This window comes from Dermacentor andersoni, chromosome 1, assembly GCF_023375885.2.
Source record: "Dermacentor andersoni chromosome 1, qqDerAnde1_hic_scaffold, whole genome shotgun sequence".
Lineage (NCBI taxonomy): Eukaryota > Metazoa > Arthropoda > Arachnida > Ixodida > Ixodidae > Dermacentor > Dermacentor andersoni.
The window spans coordinates 131,333,978-131,354,114 of NC_092814.1; the positions used below are offsets into that span (position 1 = coordinate 131,333,978).

Sequence of the window (20,137 nt, forward strand, 5' to 3'; positions counted from 1 at the left end):
TTTTGTTATGTTAGTTTGTTTTTCTCTGTTTGGCTGCTCTCATTCAGTTATTATTTTGGCTGATTCTGAGGACTTCAGTACATGGCCGAGTAACTTGGGCGCGTTTAAACTATATTAGTGAAATGATCTCGAGAAACTTGCTGCTAGGAGTCAGCTAGTTCTCTACCGCTTTAACAGAGTTCCCTGTTATGGTTCAAAAAGTTTAATGCTTGGAATTCTTTGTGTTTGTGTGCTTTCTCAAAAAATATATGTAGTACACTAGGCAAAATAAGGACAAGAGCTTGGTGGCGCAACCAACAACCCCGTTTCAGAGGGGACGCTCATAGCATCCATCCGTCCATACATCTTTTCCTGACTTTTCATTTGCATGTCATTATTTGTCAAATCCAACAACTACTTGCACTTGTGGCGATGGCGGCGCTAACCAATGGGATCATTTAGACTTCCTGCGTATCTAGTACAACTTACGAAGTCTTATATTGGAACGGGCTTCTCATACTAAATGCTTCTTGTACTAGATAGGAAAAACCGACAGCGCTGTGTGCTCGTGTGAAGAGGCTGAAGAAGGGATAGAAAATCTTCTATTGCACCGCAATGATTATGCTTTTCGCGAAGATACACGCTCTGGAGAGGAGGCCAATATCACTAGGTAAAATCCTGGGTGCATGACCGTAATAAAACTGGCAACACAGTGCAGTATGTGCATTAGTACAGGTTTTTAAAGATTCATGAATATCTCAAAGGTACTAAATTTGGTTATTGTAACTTTGATCACGACGTTGTATTTCAAGAAGTTATTCATTTTTTTTTTCACGTTTTTTCACATTTGTGATTCTGTAATCGCTTTTGTTATTGTGCTCCTGTAGCTCTTGCGTGTGTGCTCGTGTGCGCTGTGTTTTCTGCCAGCAAGGAACGTAACTTGTGCTTAAAGATGAACATTCTAATTTTGTGAACTGCTCAGAAACATTTGGTTTAGTCGTGTGTGCGTGAAATATAGAACTGTTGTCACTTAAGTTTTTTTTTTCTGTTCTTTGTGTGACGTTTTTTTTTATTTTTTGAGCTCATCTATGAACTGAAAGAAGAGAAGTAGTCGGCGTCGTCTAACAGGCACCAACACGTCCTTGCAAAGAGTTGAAAGAAAAAAAATTAATAAAGAGAAAAACCGCATTCCCCCGTTTTACCAAAGCTTTTGTTCTAATACGTGCTTTTCTCCCGAGCTGGGCTAAGAAAAGCGCTTCTGGAATTGATAATAAGGGCAGGGTAATTAAAGAACCGTAGCCAGGCACGTATCGCATAAGGCTTACAGAAAGAACGCTGAGGCCACTTTTTCTCCTCCATTGAAGATGCTCTGTTCTTGCGCTGCAGCGCGTATCTTCAAACGGAGCAATCCCCCTGAAGCTTCTTCATGTCGACGAATAGCGGGAGGTTAACAGCGATGCCTAAAAGAAAGGGCAGATTTTGTTTACCGCGAGTCGCAAAGCAACGCGACGGTGAGGCGCAACGACTGGTGGTGCAGGCGCAAGAATACCAATAACGAAAGTAATTTGTCCAAATATTTTCTTTCCACGAATACTTCGCGCCCACTTTGTCTTCTTAAAGAGGTGCGACAGCGAAGAAAAAAAAAAAACAACCGCACGTCCGCTTCTTCTCCGCACGTGCAACTGGTTTTTCTGTCGATCAAGAGACAATAGGATAACATTCCATTCACTGCGAAGATGGTCTAATTGGCGGGGGGCTCGCAACTCCACAGCTTGCTGCCTTATTTATTTCGGTTCGTTGTTATCAGTGACAAGTTCCCTCCCCCTTTAATTTACCTTGGCACATGCGACTACGCCAGCACCCATCAATGCGTGCGCTCGTATGCAAGCATATGAACCTCGCTTGATCCACTCAAATCCTCGATCTCCTATGGCATCTCATACGACATGAGAAAAAAGACCCGCCCCTCGCTTTTTTTATTATCCTAGCCATCAAGTAGATCTTTTCTAGGAAGCTTAGCAACAGCAGCATTCTTACGCAACTGAAGACATAGCTAGCCGCAAACATATCTATTCTCGCCTTTGCTTTCGCGGCGTGTGAGTAAAGCTTTAGGAGGTGTACTGGGAAATTTACTCTCTTCTCGTTTGTTTCAAATTAGTTGCTATGGAGTGATGCAGGTTGAACATACTTCTGCTCTATGTCACTTCTCTGATTGAAACTACACTACAAATAGCTTCAACATGAACTGATTGCAGCGGCGAAAAGATGAAGCCATACGAAGCGTAACAGACACAAAAGCTGCACGTTACTCGGTTGTCGCCCTTCATGAGCACCAACCACAGCCGGTCTCGCGACGCCAGCAGATTTGCATTTTGTCTAGCTCGCCGGGAGATTGGATTGACGAGTAAACAAGTAACAATCCTAACCCACGGCTCTTCTCCTCTCGCAGTGATCGATGCGTCGGGCAAGTACCCAACCGGCCTGTTCCAGGGATCGCTGTCCGATCTGGGCGCTTACGACCAGTGCATCGAGACGGTAATCCGGGACGAGTACGGGGGAGAGAAGGTGCGCGCCCAGTACTGCAACCTGTACATCAAACTAGGAAAGGACATGTCCTTCCTAGAACACGTGGATGAGGCCCTACGCCTCTCACACAGGAGGGTACGTACCTTGTTTCCACCGCATGCCACGGTGCTTGACCCTGTGCCGGATGTTGTCTTTCTTTCTTTAATTTGTCTGCGGAGGAGAGTTGAAGTGCTTCTCACTCGTGCCCTTCGATTGCTTTATTTCTATTAGTTTCGCACTTGAAAATCAAAGCCTAATAAAAAGAAGATGCTTCGTACCGTTATGCGGGAGAGACACGATGCGAGTCGGGTTGCGGACGCTCTACGCTGCGATCTTTGTATGCTTCGCTAACAGCCGAGAACAAAACATAGACTCGTGTCATCTAAGTCATGCAGTTCCCGAGGCCATTGTGGAAAAGACGGGCTTGTTACGTTAATTGCGCTACCTGACATACAAAAGCATCCGCAGACAAAGAAAGCGCACGACAAGTACAGTGCTTTAGAGAAAGATGGGGAACTGAAGTTGTTGACGCATAATTACATGATAATTACTTGATTACTAGGGAACTGCTTGAAAAAACGGGGACATGACTAGACAACGCTATCACGTGGTCGTGTCTCGTCTTTTTTTTTTTTTTTTCGCGCGTTTTCTAAGTAATGAAGCAAGTGTTTTAATTTCTCCCCCACAGTCTGAGATCATCTGATAGTGTCCAACCACAGTGAATTTAGTTACAGGTATTCTTTCTGGTTCTCTTCCAGTTAAGCTGCGAATTGAGGACATGATTAGAACCAGGTTATGCCTGTACGTTAAAGTGTAACGTCTGACGGCACTATATGACGGCTAAAGACAATTCGTTTCCTTTTTTCTCTTTCATTAAAACCTTTCGTGCAGTAAAGAAAAGGCGCATACGACTTGAATTGTTTAGAACAAAGTGCTCTAAAGCACTACACAGCGAATGGTTCTTAAAGATGAGGCAGGTCATCTACTTTGTCTGAGGAATTTGTGTAAAGTCTATTTCGAAATGGCGAAAGCTCATTCTGAAGTGCTAAGTTGATGTGCTGATCGATAGCCCCGATATGAAGAATTAAGTGTTAAAAATCACGATGGTAAAAACGTTCGCAATCGGGGACTATGTCCGACAGTTAGTAGACCGCTTTAAAGGTGATAAAAGTACTGCGCGTTGCCAAATGACGTAAACAAACAAAAAAAACGTACCGTTGCGAAAAGGAGTGATGTTAGAACAGACAGCCTGGCTTGGAAGGGAACGCTGGCCTCTTCCTACACAGGCACAAGCTGACTGTTCTTAGCTCATTTCATCTCCGTGTCGGAAACGTGTTGGAACACCGTGCTTGGCGCGCATTGTGGAAGCTATCGGAGCCTGCGAACACCCAAAGCGGCCTTGCTATTTCGACGTGTAGCGAACCTCAGGGAAGTTAAAAGAACACACATAACATTTAGGTCGGCATTACTACACGCTTTGAAATGTTCTATAGTCTTCAGTTTTCGCAAGCAGCATTACTGCCTCGACACTTTTCCCGCGGTACTTGACAGGACCGAAAGGATCCGACTTGGTGACTGCCCGGATGACTTATCTGAGGGAGAAATTGAAATACAATAATGGCGGCTTACATCCCTACTTTACAAAAATAAAGAGGAATAACAATAAATACCATCACTCCGTAATCGATATTCGGAAGAAATTGTTCGCCTCATGGAGCATGTAAACAATGGAAGCCTTTTCTAGTGTGATGTTTACAACGGACAGCATTGAATTGTAGGATCTAGCGTCGCGAAGCTCTAAAGTGGGCTTCGTAGCGGAGGCTTTCAGATTAATGCAGAAAATGAGAGGATCTTAAACGTGCATCCGAAACAAGGTACGCGAGCGTATTTGAGTTTAGCCTTCATCTAAATGCGGCCGACGTGGTAGGGTGTCGAACCAGCGACGTCGTGCGCAGCAGCAGAACGCCACAGCCACTGAGCCGCCACGGCGAGTCCAGATTTGGAACATGTCTGTATAGTATGCATAAAAAAAAATTATGGGGTTTTACGTGCCAAAAGCACAATCTATGTATCTATGAGTAAAATGATTATTTCGCTTCGTCTCAGCAAAAAAGCACCCACAAAAGCGGTAATAAAGCATTCAACGTAATTTTGATTTCGTAAATGGGTGAGTACTCTCGATTTAAAAGCAAGGCATACCGGTCGCGCTGGCTCAGGGGCCACACCGTTCTATCGTTCAGCGCTGTTCCTGACCGCGGCAACCGCGCGCCAAACCCCCCTCCCACGTACTTACAACACACTACACATACTTGCAACACGCTAGAATGCTGGAAAAATGCAAATAAGACATGCATACTAGCACTTACACGCACATTAAAAAACCCGAGTCGTCAAAATCAAACTGGATCTGTCGACTATGGCGTTCCTCGCAGCTCATGTGCTGCTTTGGGATGTTAAATTAATGTCACACAATTGAAAGTAGCACTAATTTCACGAAACCAGAACTTTGATGAATTGATTGGAAGCACGAGGCAAGCTTTGAAAAGTGAATAGTCTAAAAGCAATGCGGACAGAGTAGGAAACACACCTGACAAAGAGGAGTTGGAGCTTTTTTCGAATTAATGTATTTCTCGAGGTCATAAAACAGCGAAAGCGCGATACAGAAAAGCCACACAGACACGCTCTTTTACTTTAGACAAGCCCCAGTAGCTTCGGAATATAGGCGGAAAGGGGGTGGTGGTGGTTGGAGGTCTCGCACCCCTATCCTTCCTGCCTGCAGAATGGTCACGCCTGCAGACACACACACTGGACCAAAAGTGCTGTGGCGGGCAGGTAAATGTTGCTTTCCTCTCCCCAAGTCCTTTAGTACACAATTACTTCTAACGCCCTCGCTAAAGATACTCTTTCGTTGAAGCCACTCTTTCGCTGCCATATTTTCTAAGGTTCAATCAATCTCACCAAGCAAAACATATAATATTTTAAGGCATTGAACTGACGGCACCATCACTAAGGATTATAAAAATAAAATAATAAAGGAACGCATAAGCGGGTTTGTGCGGCTGGAAGAAGTGTAGTGTTGACGTAGGTTTCGCTCATAGTAGTATTGTAGCGGTGTCAGTGGCCTATACGCAGTGTTGAGTCATACGCAGTACCTTGATGCCAGGCTTCGGTGGCAACATTTCTATTCGGCCCAGAGCGTCAAAGCAGCAGGGTACGAAAAGATTGACTGAATTGGCGCTCAGCGCTGCATACGTATTGAATACAACGGTAACGATACTACATTACAGGTCACAGTCACCTAATCGAAAAAAAAAAAAACAGCTTGCCCCTTGTCAACTTGGCCGCTTATGTTTAGCTCTAAGTCAACGCACAGTGTTCGTTACGCACGCCTTGTCGTGAATCTCGTCACAAAGCTGTCCGCAAGCGATATTTGTTCATTTACTCGGCGGGCCTGGCATGAGAAAACTGCACCGACGTTCCACCCACGTTGAGGCGCTCATCGCACACTCCCTACGCACTCAATCTCGGCTCAAATGAAAACTCATTACGTCCTTCCTGCCGTATGCACTTCAAAAGGCTGCGCAGCGTTCCGCACTATTTACCTTTCTTTTCTTTTTCTCTCTCTCGCTTGCTCTCTTTTCGTTCCCTGGAAACGAACTGCCTCTAGCGGACCGCAACCGACTGGCCTCCGTTGCTGACGCGGCCGAGTTCCTCTGCTCGGCTAAGGACAACGGTATCGGTTTGCAACCTTGGCACCGTATGAAAGCGGAAAAAAAAAGAAAAAAAAAAGGAAGGGGGCTAAAGTTGAAATAATGACAAGAAATGCCCCGTTGAAAGTAGGTTCGACAAGTGCTCTACCCCGAGTGAACTAGACAACACGTGGCGGCGTCGTTTCTCGGTAGTCGTTCGCTTATTCAAAGCGTTTCTTCGGAAACCCCGCGCTAGCCACAAACAAAGCGCTTCGGTTATATACGCGCTTATTGCGCCGCGTTTGTCGGCGCACCCATCGCGCTGATACGAACGCGGCCTTACGAGAAATTCTTCGACGCTTTCTCGGCGGAGACCTTGCATTGCAGGATGCCGCACAAAGGCGAAACTATTTTGTCATCAAGCAGCTGTCGCAACATCCGGAGTGGGTTTCCGAAGTAGAAGCAACCACTTTCGTTGAGTGCCATGCATGCAAACTCGATAAAAAAGTATAAAACTTTTGACGCTGCCAGCACCGGAAGAATATAATTGCTGGGTACTTAGCCGTTTTCAAAATCTTAAAGCTATACGCAAAAGTGAGCAGTCAGGTTTCTCCGTATCACTTGAATACTGCCACTAATATAGCGATGCTTATTAGTAGGGAGTAGGGAGCGTGCTCGCACGTGCTCCCATTCTCGCTCTCGGCATGCAAGTGCCATCTTTCGAACGCAGTATTTACAATCTTAGTGGCGGTGTTTAAATTGTGTGGAGAAGCCAGCTTGAGGGTGTATGATCTACTTTGGGTACGAATGCTACTTACCGGCATCTTAGTTCGTGTAAGATTTTCTACGTCTTCACTGCTTACAGTCAGTCTGAGCGTGCGCGACAGCAACAAAACTGGGCTTAGTGGACAGCGCAAGACCAGATCTGAGCCATCTAATCCGACGCTACAGGGCCGTGACCCTCATTTTCGATGCTAAACCGGAACGAAACTAACAAGGAACGAAACTAATAATGGTATGTTAAGACAAATACGTATGTCGCTGTATATACCTGATTGCTGGCTTGAACGCGTCTGACGTGAAAAACACTTGCACGTATTCTGAGCATTGCGATAACGCCGTTGGCAGCGCTTCAGCTGCGCGCACGCAGTAATTCACAGTTTACTAAAAGGCGAGCGGCCACAGAACGCGCAAAAGAGCAAACACCGTCTGAACCGTTAATAAACTCTCTTGAAGCATTCACATTACCGCCACTATACTAGTATGGCCATTATTCTGCGCGTGGCCTCCGCTTTATTAAGCGCGGTTGCTAAAATTTGGTCACAGCAACATTAACTTGAGCGCGGAGGGACCTTGCTGGACCTCTTGTAGCGGACCTCTTGCTGGACCTCCCATTCATTCGCCGATATACTTCAGTGGCTATCACAAGACAAAAGAAGGGCGCTGCGGTTATCGGAGGTCACACGTTTGAGCGCGTTTGCTATCATTTGCGAAGTCTGCACGTTTCATAGGTTTCGTAGAGTAGGCCCAGTCAGGAGACAGATTGTCTCCTTTTGCCTCTCTTCGTGGGCATTTCTTCAAATGTCCGAATAAAAACGAAATGTAAATCTAAAAATTCATAATCATCTTTATCCATTCACCCGTTTAATCTGCCTGTGATGCTTCACCGAATTCGCGTTTACCCCATGGTCAATTGAGTAGCCTCGCCCTTTCAGCTAGATCTAGGGACCTGTCCTACTTTAGATTCTCCTTTATATCTCAGACGCACGCGTAACGAAAGCAATGGCTTATCCCGCTGTTTCTTCATACTTTAATTTTGAAGATAATGTCTTTCGTAGCGAATTACCCCCCCCCTTTTTTCCGTATCGGGTATCCGGGTTTCAGGTCCATTTTTCTTGAGCCGATTCCGAATATACTGCAGTCTAAGAAAAGGCCGATCCGGAAGAAGCCCAGTAAAAAAATTTAAGCACTCCTCCTACTCCCCTCACGCGAAGGGTGACGCGATACCTTGACGTGCGTACTGACTCCACCCTATTCTCATCCCCAACTCGCTCAAGAAGACATTCTCTTTGACCGACTTCAGCTAGAGGTTGAAACGCCTTCCAACATTTTTTTTCTTCCAGACACCAACGTTTTCCAGGTTCCAGAACGACGACATCGTACACGGTGTGAAAATCGGTCTTTGCATAGTCCACGAATGCAAGCCAGAAGACATTGAAGCCATCGCTGGCATCTGTAAGGAAATCTATATATTTTTTTGAGTTCATTGTATTGGGGCTATGTTCAGTGTTGCGCCATGCCTGGGATATATGTTGAGTCTTTGCCAACATTTCACGATGAAAGCTTAGGGCATGCTGCGTTCGTAACTGCCAGCAATAATGCAAACGTCTCAGCTCCAATGGCGCTACATTTATTGTGAAGCTGGCAATACTGGCCGTTCTCATGGCTGTAGAGTTCGTCCTGAAGGAATGCCACGTCGATGCCAGTGAGAGCTGGGAAACACGAAAGAAAGAATATTGCATCAGAGCGCGACAACTGGTCTTTTGCAGTTATCACCGGGGATACCAAGGTCACGGTGACGGACTGTGCCACGAACATACCTCCGGAAATCAGCACTACGCAGGCGGCAATCATGTAAGTCTGTGCAGGTCTCACAAGGATTAACAGTAGCACGTGCGGGTTTTCCGGTGCGACTTGGAAAAACACGGAACTTTTCTTACACGTGTTCCACCGAGGAGGTCATGTGAACTGGCCACGTGTATGGGTCACAGGCGAGTAAACGTGGAAGGTACAGTCTGTAACGTAAGAAATGCCTTCGCGAGTCCGGCTGCTCACTGTATCAGAAAAATCTAAGGAAGTTTCGAGGTTCCTAATACACCCCCTAATCCTCCCATTTTTTCTTTCTCTTGCGCACTGCAGAAGCATGAATAAGATGGTACAAAACAATGGTGCCTATAGGATTTCCTGTATTCTACCTTTTACAACGCTTTCTTTCCCTGTAGTTTGATGAAACAGTTCAGTATAGCGCTGCTCTTCGGGGCTATGACTGAGACTGCGATATTAACAAATTTATCAGGGTTTATTTTACACTAATATGCTTACAAGGTGCTCACTCTCAGTTTTGTTATTAATAAAGGAGCGAACATAGACCTGTCGAGCTGTCAAAGAGGATGGCAACGTATTTTTGAAAAGGGAAAATAAAACAAAATACCTTGAAGTGGTGGAATGGACCAAAGCTAACGAAAGTGCACAATGAAATTGTTTGCCTGTTCATATCTTGTGCCGTTCTTTATCTGGCTAGGGCTCTTACTAGTAAATTTCCCCATTCCCTACATGACGGTCCTTGCTTTTTCGTCTGCTTGTGAAAAATGTCAGCAATATTTCAGAGTTGTTTGTTACTGCTGATAATCATAGAAGAACACATGTACACGCTAATAAAACATAAAAACAAACACACGACGCTTAATTTGCACATCGCATAAACATCACCGTCTGGGCTTTCCCCCAGCCGATTACGCCATGCAAGTTCTCCAGAAGAATGCTTTGACAGACGGTAGGTGCTGGCTAAGCGAGCGATGCTCCATCACCTGTCATATAAAAGAAAATGAAGTTCCGTGGAAAGGTCGCAAAAGAAAAAAGAAAAGAAATCTGAAGGCTGCTGTAGGGGGGTGAAAATTGAGACAATGGTGTTTAGAACCTTTTTTGTGTTCAGTTTTAGTTTATTTCTTTAATAAGTAGATATACATGCTTACACAAGTATACAGAAGGAGTTCCCAGAGCATGTCAACTTGATGTTCATTTGCCTGTTAGAGTACTCTGCACATGTGCAATCTAGCACATGCACACCTGCAACGTTACCAAATTCAACTTATTCTAAGGTTTCCACCAATTCCTGACGGAGCTGTTGACGCACAAGTGGAGAACAATTGTACCTATATACGTCCGTACTAGCAACGACACAAATAACCAATTACCTCTAAATCATAATGAATCGTTTTGTTTAAAGCTAAAGTTCACTAGTCCGGAGGCAACATTTAGGCCTTGAATTGCCACTCACATTCAATAAATCAACACGCTATACTCCAACGCTCAACACCATAAGAGAAGGACGTCAACCTTCTGGTGAAGTTACTTGGACAGCCGTGCAACTGTTCGAGCATGCGACTTGGTATACGCGCTGTAGATAAAGGAGCAGTCGTGATATCAAGCAATACACCATTAAAAGCCGCATGTAAGGAAGGGGTTACCTAACCATGTCTTCAGCTTAACTCGTCGGAATTCAGGTGCTCAGACTTAACGACATTGCAGACCGACATTGAAATATGTCGCTTAAATATAAAGACTGAGTCGCCAGGAACCGCGGCGGGCGTTCGAGGGATCGCGCATTTCGCAGCGTGCGTCACTTTCGAAGCAGACGTACCCGAAGACACACCCAAGCATAAGTACGAGAAGGTCTCGGGGACTTTGACATATGTCGCTTCTTTTGACAGTGGCATTCTTGGTCTTGGTGGTCGGGATTCCCGCCTGACAGGCAAAAACTGTGACGCAACGCGACGCTGTTTTTTTTTTGTTTTGTTTTTTGAGCTGCGCGTCCTTGACCGGCTGACACTGTCCGCGCACCTTCTTACGCGGTCGCGCTTTCTGTAGGCATATCAGCTACCGCTCTCCGCCACCTGTCCGTGTGCGTGCTAATCGTCTTGACAGGACGTGATGACGCACTTCCACGAAAATGACGCCGGCGCGGCTTCGATGGCGACTATTTATTTATTTTTCGGGACAGGGGACCAGCTGTTCACACCTTTACTTGTTTATTTATGCGCGGATGCACTCCCCGGCCACGTTCGCCCTCTATCAAAAGTGTGCTGTTGCTGTCACACGGTCGCTGGGATAACCAAGAACCAGTTTGAAACTGTTGGTGTCCTTTAAAAAACAACCATTCGATTGCATAAGATTGAGCTTGGGAAAGAAAAAAAGCATGCTCCTGTGGTCTGAAGCAAAGCGCAGCAGTTGAAGGAAACTTCCTTGGGCAATATATCCACCCCCCTCCTCACATGTTCTCTTGCAACTCGACATGCCCACGGTGCTGATGCGTTCGTTTTGTTGCGTGACTGTTACCTTTAAGGCTCATTACATAATTCCTATAGGAGCGCTTGAGCGAACATATATAAAGATAGAAACGTCTCACGCCAGGACTGCCTTGGAGGCATGACACAGCGGAGACATGCCATTTCGAAGCTGGTGCTGCGGGCACTTGGTAAAAAAACGGGGCGCATGTAATGTTTATTCCTAGAACGGACCTGCCGGCCCGGCAGTCAGAATATCAAAACAAGTTAATTCCGGTATTAATGACGTCAGAGCTTTTCGCTCTGGGCGCCCAGCCAATGTGCGACGTGCTCAAGTAGCAACAACGGCGGCGGTCGCATCACGCGGGCGGGGTCTCGTTACGTGAGAAAAGCGCGGGGCGCCCGCTTCCGACGACAGGCACCGCTGGGAATGGCCCCGGGCTCCCCATTCAGACTGCGCGGTCGAGTGTTGCCGCCGTGGCTGCCCCCGTCACAGTCGGCGCTTGCATTGAGCGGAGTGCGTTTGGCAACGGGACCGATTCTCACGCCAGGTGTAATTCATGCGAGCATAAAGCGGGCGAAGGAGTAAAAAGAAAAAAATCGGAGGCCGCCTTTGCGAGAAAGATCAATGCCGTCCAGACACGATGAAACGGACAATGAGTCTCGTTCTTGTGTGTTTCTTGGCAAGGCTGTTGCGTTTTTTTTTCTCGAAGTATTAGCTTCTTTCTTTTTTTCTCTCTTGTTTTTTACACGCTGTGTATTTCCCCTGAGTATGCGGCGACTCATCGGCAAGGGCGCGAGAGCGCGTGTTTGCCGTCAATTTATCGCCAATAAAGGACGTAGTTCTCACGCAGTCGCGGCGTTGGAGGGAACGCGTTTTCTTAACCTTTCGCAGCATCAGCTCGTGTTCGTGCGGGTCCTGGCCATTCCCCGGATGATGGTAAAAGAAGCCATATACTGTTGATTATGTTTTAGCGCACGCATTTGGCTGTGCGAAATAGCATATCGCGAATCTATATGGAGAAATCATTCGTATGCCAATGTTGATCAGCATTCTTATATATATATATATATATATATATATATATATATATATATATATATGTATGTATGCTTCGAGCCTATCGCTTATCAGGGACGCCGGCGCTTCCTTTCCTTGTGCCACCGTCAAAGATATTGACGCACTGTGAAGTCGATGCCTAGAGCCGCGGCCACTCCGCCACGGTCCGCGCGTACGGTTCTTTCGCACGTTAGCGCGGTTGAGGGCGCTGCAATACGGTAGCGCATGCGTGAAGTCATGTGGTTTTATTTCATATTTCGCGGGCTTTCTTTAAAGGACGAAAAAAATCACCACGCAGCATGTACCTTGGCACAAAGCAAAAAAAAAAAGAGAAATAGATCACTCGTTTCTGAATCCCCTTTATAACGCAACTAAACGCACCTGGCCCTAAAGTGAATATTAGAAAAGTTGCATGATTTATGTTAATTAACAAATTTAGCGGAGTATAAAAATACTCCAAGGAGCACCACATGACTGCAAGTCACATGCCGCTGGTTTCATTCAGCTGCGGCTAACCACTCTTTCTAAATCCTTGGTTCAAGTTACGCGAAACACCCTGCATATTGAAAGAAGTGCAGGCACACGTAGAAACACAAAAACAAACATTTAATTTCGATGTTTCGGCCGGGGTCCGGCCTTCATCAAAAGATGCTCACCAAATATTTTTCGAATACGAATAGCAAGCATCGAATATCGAATAGTCGAACGTAGTTCATACATTTATAGCAGGAATATTTATTTTGGTATGATTAGGGTATCACTCCTGTACTCACTAGTGCAAAAAAAGTTAGCTAACTATCAGGGACGAAAGATCAGTTTTGAGCTCCAGATCACTAGTTGTCAATAAATAAACGGCACAAATAGCCTCTCAATAGCTTTATAGCCTGATTGCAAACAAGCTTTCAAAGAATGAATGGCTGCTGTAGGACTGGCATTCTAAAAACGCTAAATAAATGATTGCCGAAAAAATACCCCAGGTTGTGGCGGAAAAAGAAATGCTGAAGGGGGGGGGGGACTTGTCTACCGTAAACACATATAAAAAGGCCTGTTCCAAGGAAAACACTACTGACTGTAGCGTGACAAATAAATCTACATGACTAGACACCGACAACCACAAAATCACAGAATGCAAGCAAAAAACCGCGGTTGTAATTTAGGCTTCCGCCGCGAAGCCAAAGACAACGCTTACATTACCATTCTGTTTCTGCAATGCACCATAATCTTTTGTCGTTGTTTCGCGTTTGATAGCTTGCGATATTTTCTTTAGCAGACAGAGAACAGTAGCAAGACTTTACAGTAGGTTGTTGCGATATATTTGGTTAGTTTCGAGTATTCGAAAATATCGAATAGATCCGTTACGAATATGAATACGAGTAGTTAGTGTCTAATGGTCGATTCGCATTCGAAACTTCGAATATTCGCCCACCCCTAATATATGTGTTCCCACTATCTTTCAGCGTTTGGGAACACGGGCGGTATTGGTAGGAAGAAAAAAGAGAGAAAGAAAGAAAACAGACAAAACATGTTACTCACTTCATTTTTAACTCTGCGAAAAAGTCAGATTTTCTTCCATACCGCGGTAAATGAGTAGTTCTTCTGCCCTATAACATTCGAAATGTAGTGGTGACGCGCCACAGCCAGTAGTGAGATAAATGCTGGTGAAAGCTGCTGCCTGTGACAATGATGCTTCCGCTTTCCCGTAATCCTTAATGTCTGATAGCAGTCGCTGCATGCAATCAAAACGTGTAAGGGGCTTATGTTTATCGTACTACGTAACGTGATACATCCAAGGATATGCGAGATCTAAACTGGCTACTACAAGGAAAACGCTGTTGTTTGCATATCATGTCATTTCGTTCGTAATATTACGTGAGCTAAAGCTCTTTCTATATTTTTGAAGGTGTATGCTAATCTTATCAATTAGCAATTGCGATTCTGCGCAAGAAACAGCTGCATGCACGGTTGCACACTAGGCTAATCAAAGAGATAAGATAGACGGAAAAGCCGCGCTTACCTTTGCATGCTAGCCAGCCGCTGTACGGTATTTTTAACGAATAGTCAAGGTTGCGATTATGGAGGGATCAGATGAAACGTTATGAAAGGTCGAAAACAACGTGCTTCCGGTTAATCCGCTTTTCTCGTCAGTAGGAAAAGAAATCCAGCTCCTAGCAGTATAGACACCGCTCGGTTGTCGCTTTTCGATCATTGCACAAGCGAAGGTCGAGAAATGATCAAGGCCGAGAAATACTCAGACAAGCGCCGTGCTGGTTTAGTTGAAAGTGAAAGTGGTGCCGTATATCACGTTTTCGCTATACTATTATCGCGTCGCCGATCCTACGGCATTCACACGGGATATTATACCTTAGCGATCGGCAGATAGGTCGCAGGTATTCGACTGTGTATATTTAAATGCCTCGAGCTGTCTGGCATTGCAAATGTGAGGAATGCGGATGCAGGCGTGTGTTTTCCAAAACCAATGAGATGACAGCTGGAAAGCGAAGCCAGCTAAAAAGATAAAGAATAGAAGCCCGCGAAATTCCCAGATACGGTGGCAGCTCGATTAATAGGTCTTTGAGATTCAGAAGTGTGCGGGCTTTTTTTTTTTTTTTATGCGAAAGCGTCAAATGTCCCATTGAGCCAAAAAGCCGGCGTCTGTAGCAGCAAGGCGGCACCTGAATTCCCATTGAGAGCGACGCCATGCGAAGTACGCACCTCGACGGAGCAGAGCGGGCGAAGATAATAGATAATACCTGCTGCTGCGCTGGTGTGCCAGGTGTGGCACGAGGGGGAGACGGCATTGCTGCGACGCCACGTTACCCTCGCTCTCGGAAGCCTGTGTTACCTGCACGTTCCTTATCGGCGTAAGCTATCGCCTGCGTTCTAACTTTGCCTCGGTAATATCTACGAAGAAAATTAATGTATAAAAATTACAATAAATGCGAAAGGAAAAACGTTGCCGGTAGCGAGTGGCGAACCTACGACCCCTCGCTGAGGAGCCGACTTTCTTACCAACTGGGCTAAACTAGCGCTTCCTAGATGTTACGCCTGTGCACTCTGCTTGATGGCATCATGCTGTACTTGTACCGAAATTTCCATTGCAAGCCCGGCGTGACGACAGGGGTTACGTGGAAATCACCGTGGCTCACTCGGGAGCGTCTCCATTAGATACTATGGCAATCGGGCAAGATAGCGTGACGTCACGGATCGACGTACGTATGCATTGTGCTGTCTAGGAGGCGTTGGCCAAGTGTTTCAACGCCCTCGCTTGCCCGCGAGGAGTTCATAACTCGAAGGACCGCTGAGCGGCGTTCAAATGGACATTGATGCTTTCGCATTCACAGCTTATAAGATGTGCTTAGATGTGTTCGATATTTTTTTCTGCTACAGGTGGATAAAAAAACCAGCTAAAAAGACAAGCACACAACTATTGCTGTACTCAGAAGTGAACTTGATTGCGCGCATGAACCCGCAAAACCACACCAAGTGCATAGGCCAGCACATAGGCAAGGTCATTTGAGCTCACGATCAAGACCTTCTTTTTGATCATCTACCGACTTATCTAGCACTTAGCCTTGTTGCCCCTATATTTGCACCCCGCTTGAACTGCACTTGTGATTATCTTGGCTTGATTTGATGTTCCGGCAAGAAGAAGAAAAAATCTTCGTTAGTATTTGCTCTCATCTTCGTGGTCTTTTACTACTTAATTTTGATTTCGTATGTTACAACCAAGAAACGGGCGTATCAAAACAATGTTACAGTTTTGAGATCAGCGGCGTATCGCGTTAATTCTCTTAGCCGATGAAATCTGTTAGTGTTGTATACATTGCAAGGAACATTTTATTGCGATAGCAATTATATGGACACTCCAGGCGCCTTTCTGCCGTTGCCGTCGGCGTCGCCGTCACCGTGAGGTTCCGTATGAGTGAAAGCGTGTGAGGGTGAGCCGGCGAACGCGGTTAGATCTCGCGTGTGCGAGCGAGGAACGCGGCCCGGATGCCTGCCCTCTCTTGTAGCACGCGAGCGGGGGGGGGGGGGGGGGGCGCTCAGGTGAGGGAGGAGGAGCGCCCGCGCGGGCCTTATCTTCAAAGCGATCTGCGATGTTTGCAGAGTGCGCGGTAGCTTCGTATGCGCTGCGCTTTCGACGCTTTGTTCGCACTGAAGCGAGACACGCATGACGGTCAATTCGCTCGCTCAAGGTCAATTCGTCCGTTCACTCCGGAATTTGCACAGCGAGTTTCTGCGCTCATCGAGCGAGATGTTTTCATGTTTACCTCTGCGCGTTTGGCACCGTGCTGATTAATTTAGTTAAAACACGTTGGCGGGCTAGTTGGTTTGAATCCATGATAGAATGTGTAAGCGCGACTGAACAAGGACGTAGAAAGAAGGAGACACACAAAGACAGCGCTGTCTGTGTTTCTGTTTCTTTCTACATCCTCGTTGAGTCACGCTTACATATTCTATCATTGTTAATTTAGTAAGCGAATGTTTACAAGTTTATATGGCCGATAAAGCTACTATCCTTACTTCGTACAGCGATCTACTAATTTATATTTAAAAAAGATAAACTCGGCGCTCAGGTCAAATGTAGTTATTGCCGCCGAAAGGAAATAGTGGTGAACTTGTTATGATTTTTTTTCTGCTTTTTCTTTTTTTCGCTTCGGACCTCCACAGTGGCGTCCTAGGAGTGATCGCATTCCTCATGGCAGCGAGCACAGCGATAGACATCTACCTGAACAACACACGTGGAGATGAACCAAGAGGTAATGGAGCACGCTGCCAAACAAAGTTTCTCGCCACTGCTTGCAAGCAGTGAGCACTTCGACGATTGTATCCCACCTAAGATCATTTCAAAGTTTAGCGGTCCCGGCTCTTAAAACAGAGGCTTTTGACGCAATACGCACCATCCGCTCTTTCCAGGAACGGCACTGACAGCACTGTCGAGCTTCTCCCTGGTGGCCAACTCGAAGATGCTGGTGAGGGTGACCGACGACAAGCAGTCGGACGCATACAAGCTACGGTTCCTGCACGGAATGCGCTTCTTCAGCATCGGCTGGGTCGTCCTCGGTCACTCGTACAGCACTTTCAACTTCACCAACATGTGTGAGCGCTGCCTTTCTTTCGCAAGCTGCCGTGATCACCGCTGAGAAGAGAATGTTAATAACTACATAAATAAATAAATAAATAATCACAAGACAGGTGTTTGTGGCAAGGTGAGAGGAGAAAAAAGAAAGAAAACGAGAAGGCAGGAATGTTAATCATAATAGCGCCTGGTTGGCTACTCTATGCTGGAGGAAAGGGAACATGGAAATGGAAAGAAGAGTGAGACGAAAGAAGGTGGTGAATGCGTACACGTGCGTGGAGTGCGCCCTCCTACCCAAATGCGTTCGCCCAAGCCAGACGTTTCCAAAAAGCACAAAACTGTCTTCACACGATGAAGAATGGAAACTTATGCATATATCTGCTTATAAGCACGACGCTGAGCCCGCTGCGCCACTTGCTGTTTTTGAAGGTGATACACAGGGTTAAGGTACCTCAGAAAGGCTGACCAACGTTTCGATAGGAGGACCTATCTTCGACTTAGGTATAAAGGTATAACCGTACGGTACGTGGTATAAAGGTTATAACCTTTATACCACGTGTGCTACTCCATCTGTCGCCCCCTTTTTGATGCTTTTCTGAAGTCGTTCGGTATGAGTAGCGGTCGGTGAGGCAGTACCGAACATTATAATTCATCTGTGGCGTTCCACCTTCTTTACATGGTTCTTTTATTTCCCTCTCCATCAATGTGGGGTAGCCAACCACGATCAGTACTGGTTAACATGCCTGCCTTTTATTCGTGTCTCTTATATGTGGCTATGAATGTGATAAGATCGGGAAAATATTGCATGACCATTTGTAACGGCCTATAGCCTCTCCATAAGTGAAACTTCAGTAAAATTTGAGAAATATGTATTTCACTAGCGATAATGTTGGGCTAGATAACGTTTGCGCATACGGCGCGATTGGCACTCATAGCTCTTTGGATTACTCCTAGAATAAGTTTGCTTAGCAGAGACAGAGTGAAAGCATCCATGAACGAAAGATTTGTAGAAGTGTTACCCTGTTGGTCATCTCTTGCTCATGTCGGATGATTCTCAGGAGTGCGTTTAAGTATTATTGAGTACGATTTTTATGTCATTGCGATATAATTCCCCGCAATCCACGTAAAATACTAACCGTGCCATAATTTCCTTCTTTGACGCAGCTCGCCTTGTCAACGCTCTTCATTACGGAGATAACATCTTGTTCTGTTTCATCATGGCCGGCTACCTCAGTGTGGACACTTTTTTGTTCCTCGCGTGAGTATGAATACACTTCTCACAAAGTTTTTAAAGAGAAGCTTCCTTACTTACCTACCCTGGGTTTGGCCTGGGTCGGTTAATTGCTGGGTTTCTCACTTCGATGGCTCAGTGTTGGGTCTCACGGATTGCACTATAGAAGCGTAAGAAGGGGCGAAAACAACTGCGTGTTAGCAAGCTGTCGCTCAATAAAGAAATTCCGTGTCCGATGATAGAATTTGAACCGTAGTTCCACACCGAAGCAGCACGATGCTCTCCCTAACACAGGGACAAGCGCAATATTACAAATCAGTATAAGAAGCAAGACGCAATGTGTATGGGCGAGAAACTGACGGGAATAATGCTTGAGTGAGGGGAGAGAGAGACAGAGGCTCTTTATTAGAAAAACAGATTTTTGCCGGCGCGTATACAATCGCTGGCATGCCATTAAGTGATGGGGAAGGGGATTAAGAAATTCAAGAGTAGAGGGAAAAAAGAGAAGGGATTTTGCATGGGGGTCGAAGCAAGCTTGCAGCCAGTTTCTCTTGTGGAAAGAAATGGAGTCTGTATCATGGATCAATGGCTGGAATGATTGCAGGAGCCTGAACATTTCTCGGCGTTTTTTTCCCCTCGCAAATGAACGAACGAATCGGCTTCATAGTGGCCATGAATTTGCGAAATCATCCCTGTCGCAGAAACGTAATAGCCATAAACTTAGTACGTTAGCAGTCCGCCACAGCGCGCATTGTCCTCTTACTATTGCTTTCTTTGATGTAAGCAACGTTCGGAGCGGCCTTTCTAATCTGTGGAGCGGGAACTTTTCCTCTGTTTTGTTCGCAGTTTCGTAGCAGTAGCCGCACGATGTCGCTCACATTGAAACTGCATTGACAACTTGGGGAAATCTCACCGGCGACGGGCTTCGATGTAGGCCAATAGTTTACAGGCAGAAAGTTGCATTTTTTCGGTTGTTCAGACTCACATAATCAGGGACCGAATCGACAAAGGCCTTTCAGGCGTAAAAGGTTATCGTATGGCTGACTCTGGGATGGAATACCACGATGACCAAAGGAGCGATAGCCACTGCGCCCGCTATTCAGAAGCTGTCCATACGCATGCGAGCAGCACTGTGAATATGTCTCCAGCGTCGGGTAGATCTTAATATAACAGCGAACAGCTAGTATTCGCTCCTTCAGCATTGATAATCAGCCTTAAGACTATGTGTACGCAGAGCGCGTCTGCAACTTTTTGTGCAAAAGCAAACGAATGGTCGCGGCACTTTTGTCTTTAGCGGCCGCGCATTAGTGCACCGGTTTCAGTTTTCGGGGCGCGTTCTTTCATTAGGGCTTCGTGAATCATTCGCTTATGTAGTTTTCATAGCTTTGCCCTTTAAGAACTTTAAGAATTCAGGAACACTCGAAGACTGCTCGGGGACATTTGTAGATGCCGTCAGTATAAAATCCAATT

The 20,137-nt window shown here is 45.8% G+C and overlaps 1 protein-coding gene across 1 annotated transcript in view; it reads left to right on the forward strand.

Moving 5' to 3' along the window:
• Nucleotides 1–20,137, forward strand: part of LOC126545876 (nose resistant to fluoxetine protein 6-like) — a 46,112-nt gene that overhangs the window by 12,285 nt on the left and 13,690 nt on the right. The window contains exons 2-7 of the mRNA XM_050193904.3: nt 2,429–2,640; nt 8,357–8,468; nt 8,783–8,867; nt 17,028–17,116; nt 17,274–17,456; nt 18,601–18,694. Coding sequence (XP_050049861.1) covers nt 2,429–2,640; nt 8,357–8,468; nt 8,783–8,867; nt 17,028–17,116; nt 17,274–17,456; nt 18,601–18,694 — 775 coding nt within the window. The remainder of the gene's footprint in view (nt 1–2,428; nt 2,641–8,356; nt 8,469–8,782; nt 8,868–17,027; nt 17,117–17,273; nt 17,457–18,600; nt 18,695–20,137) is intronic.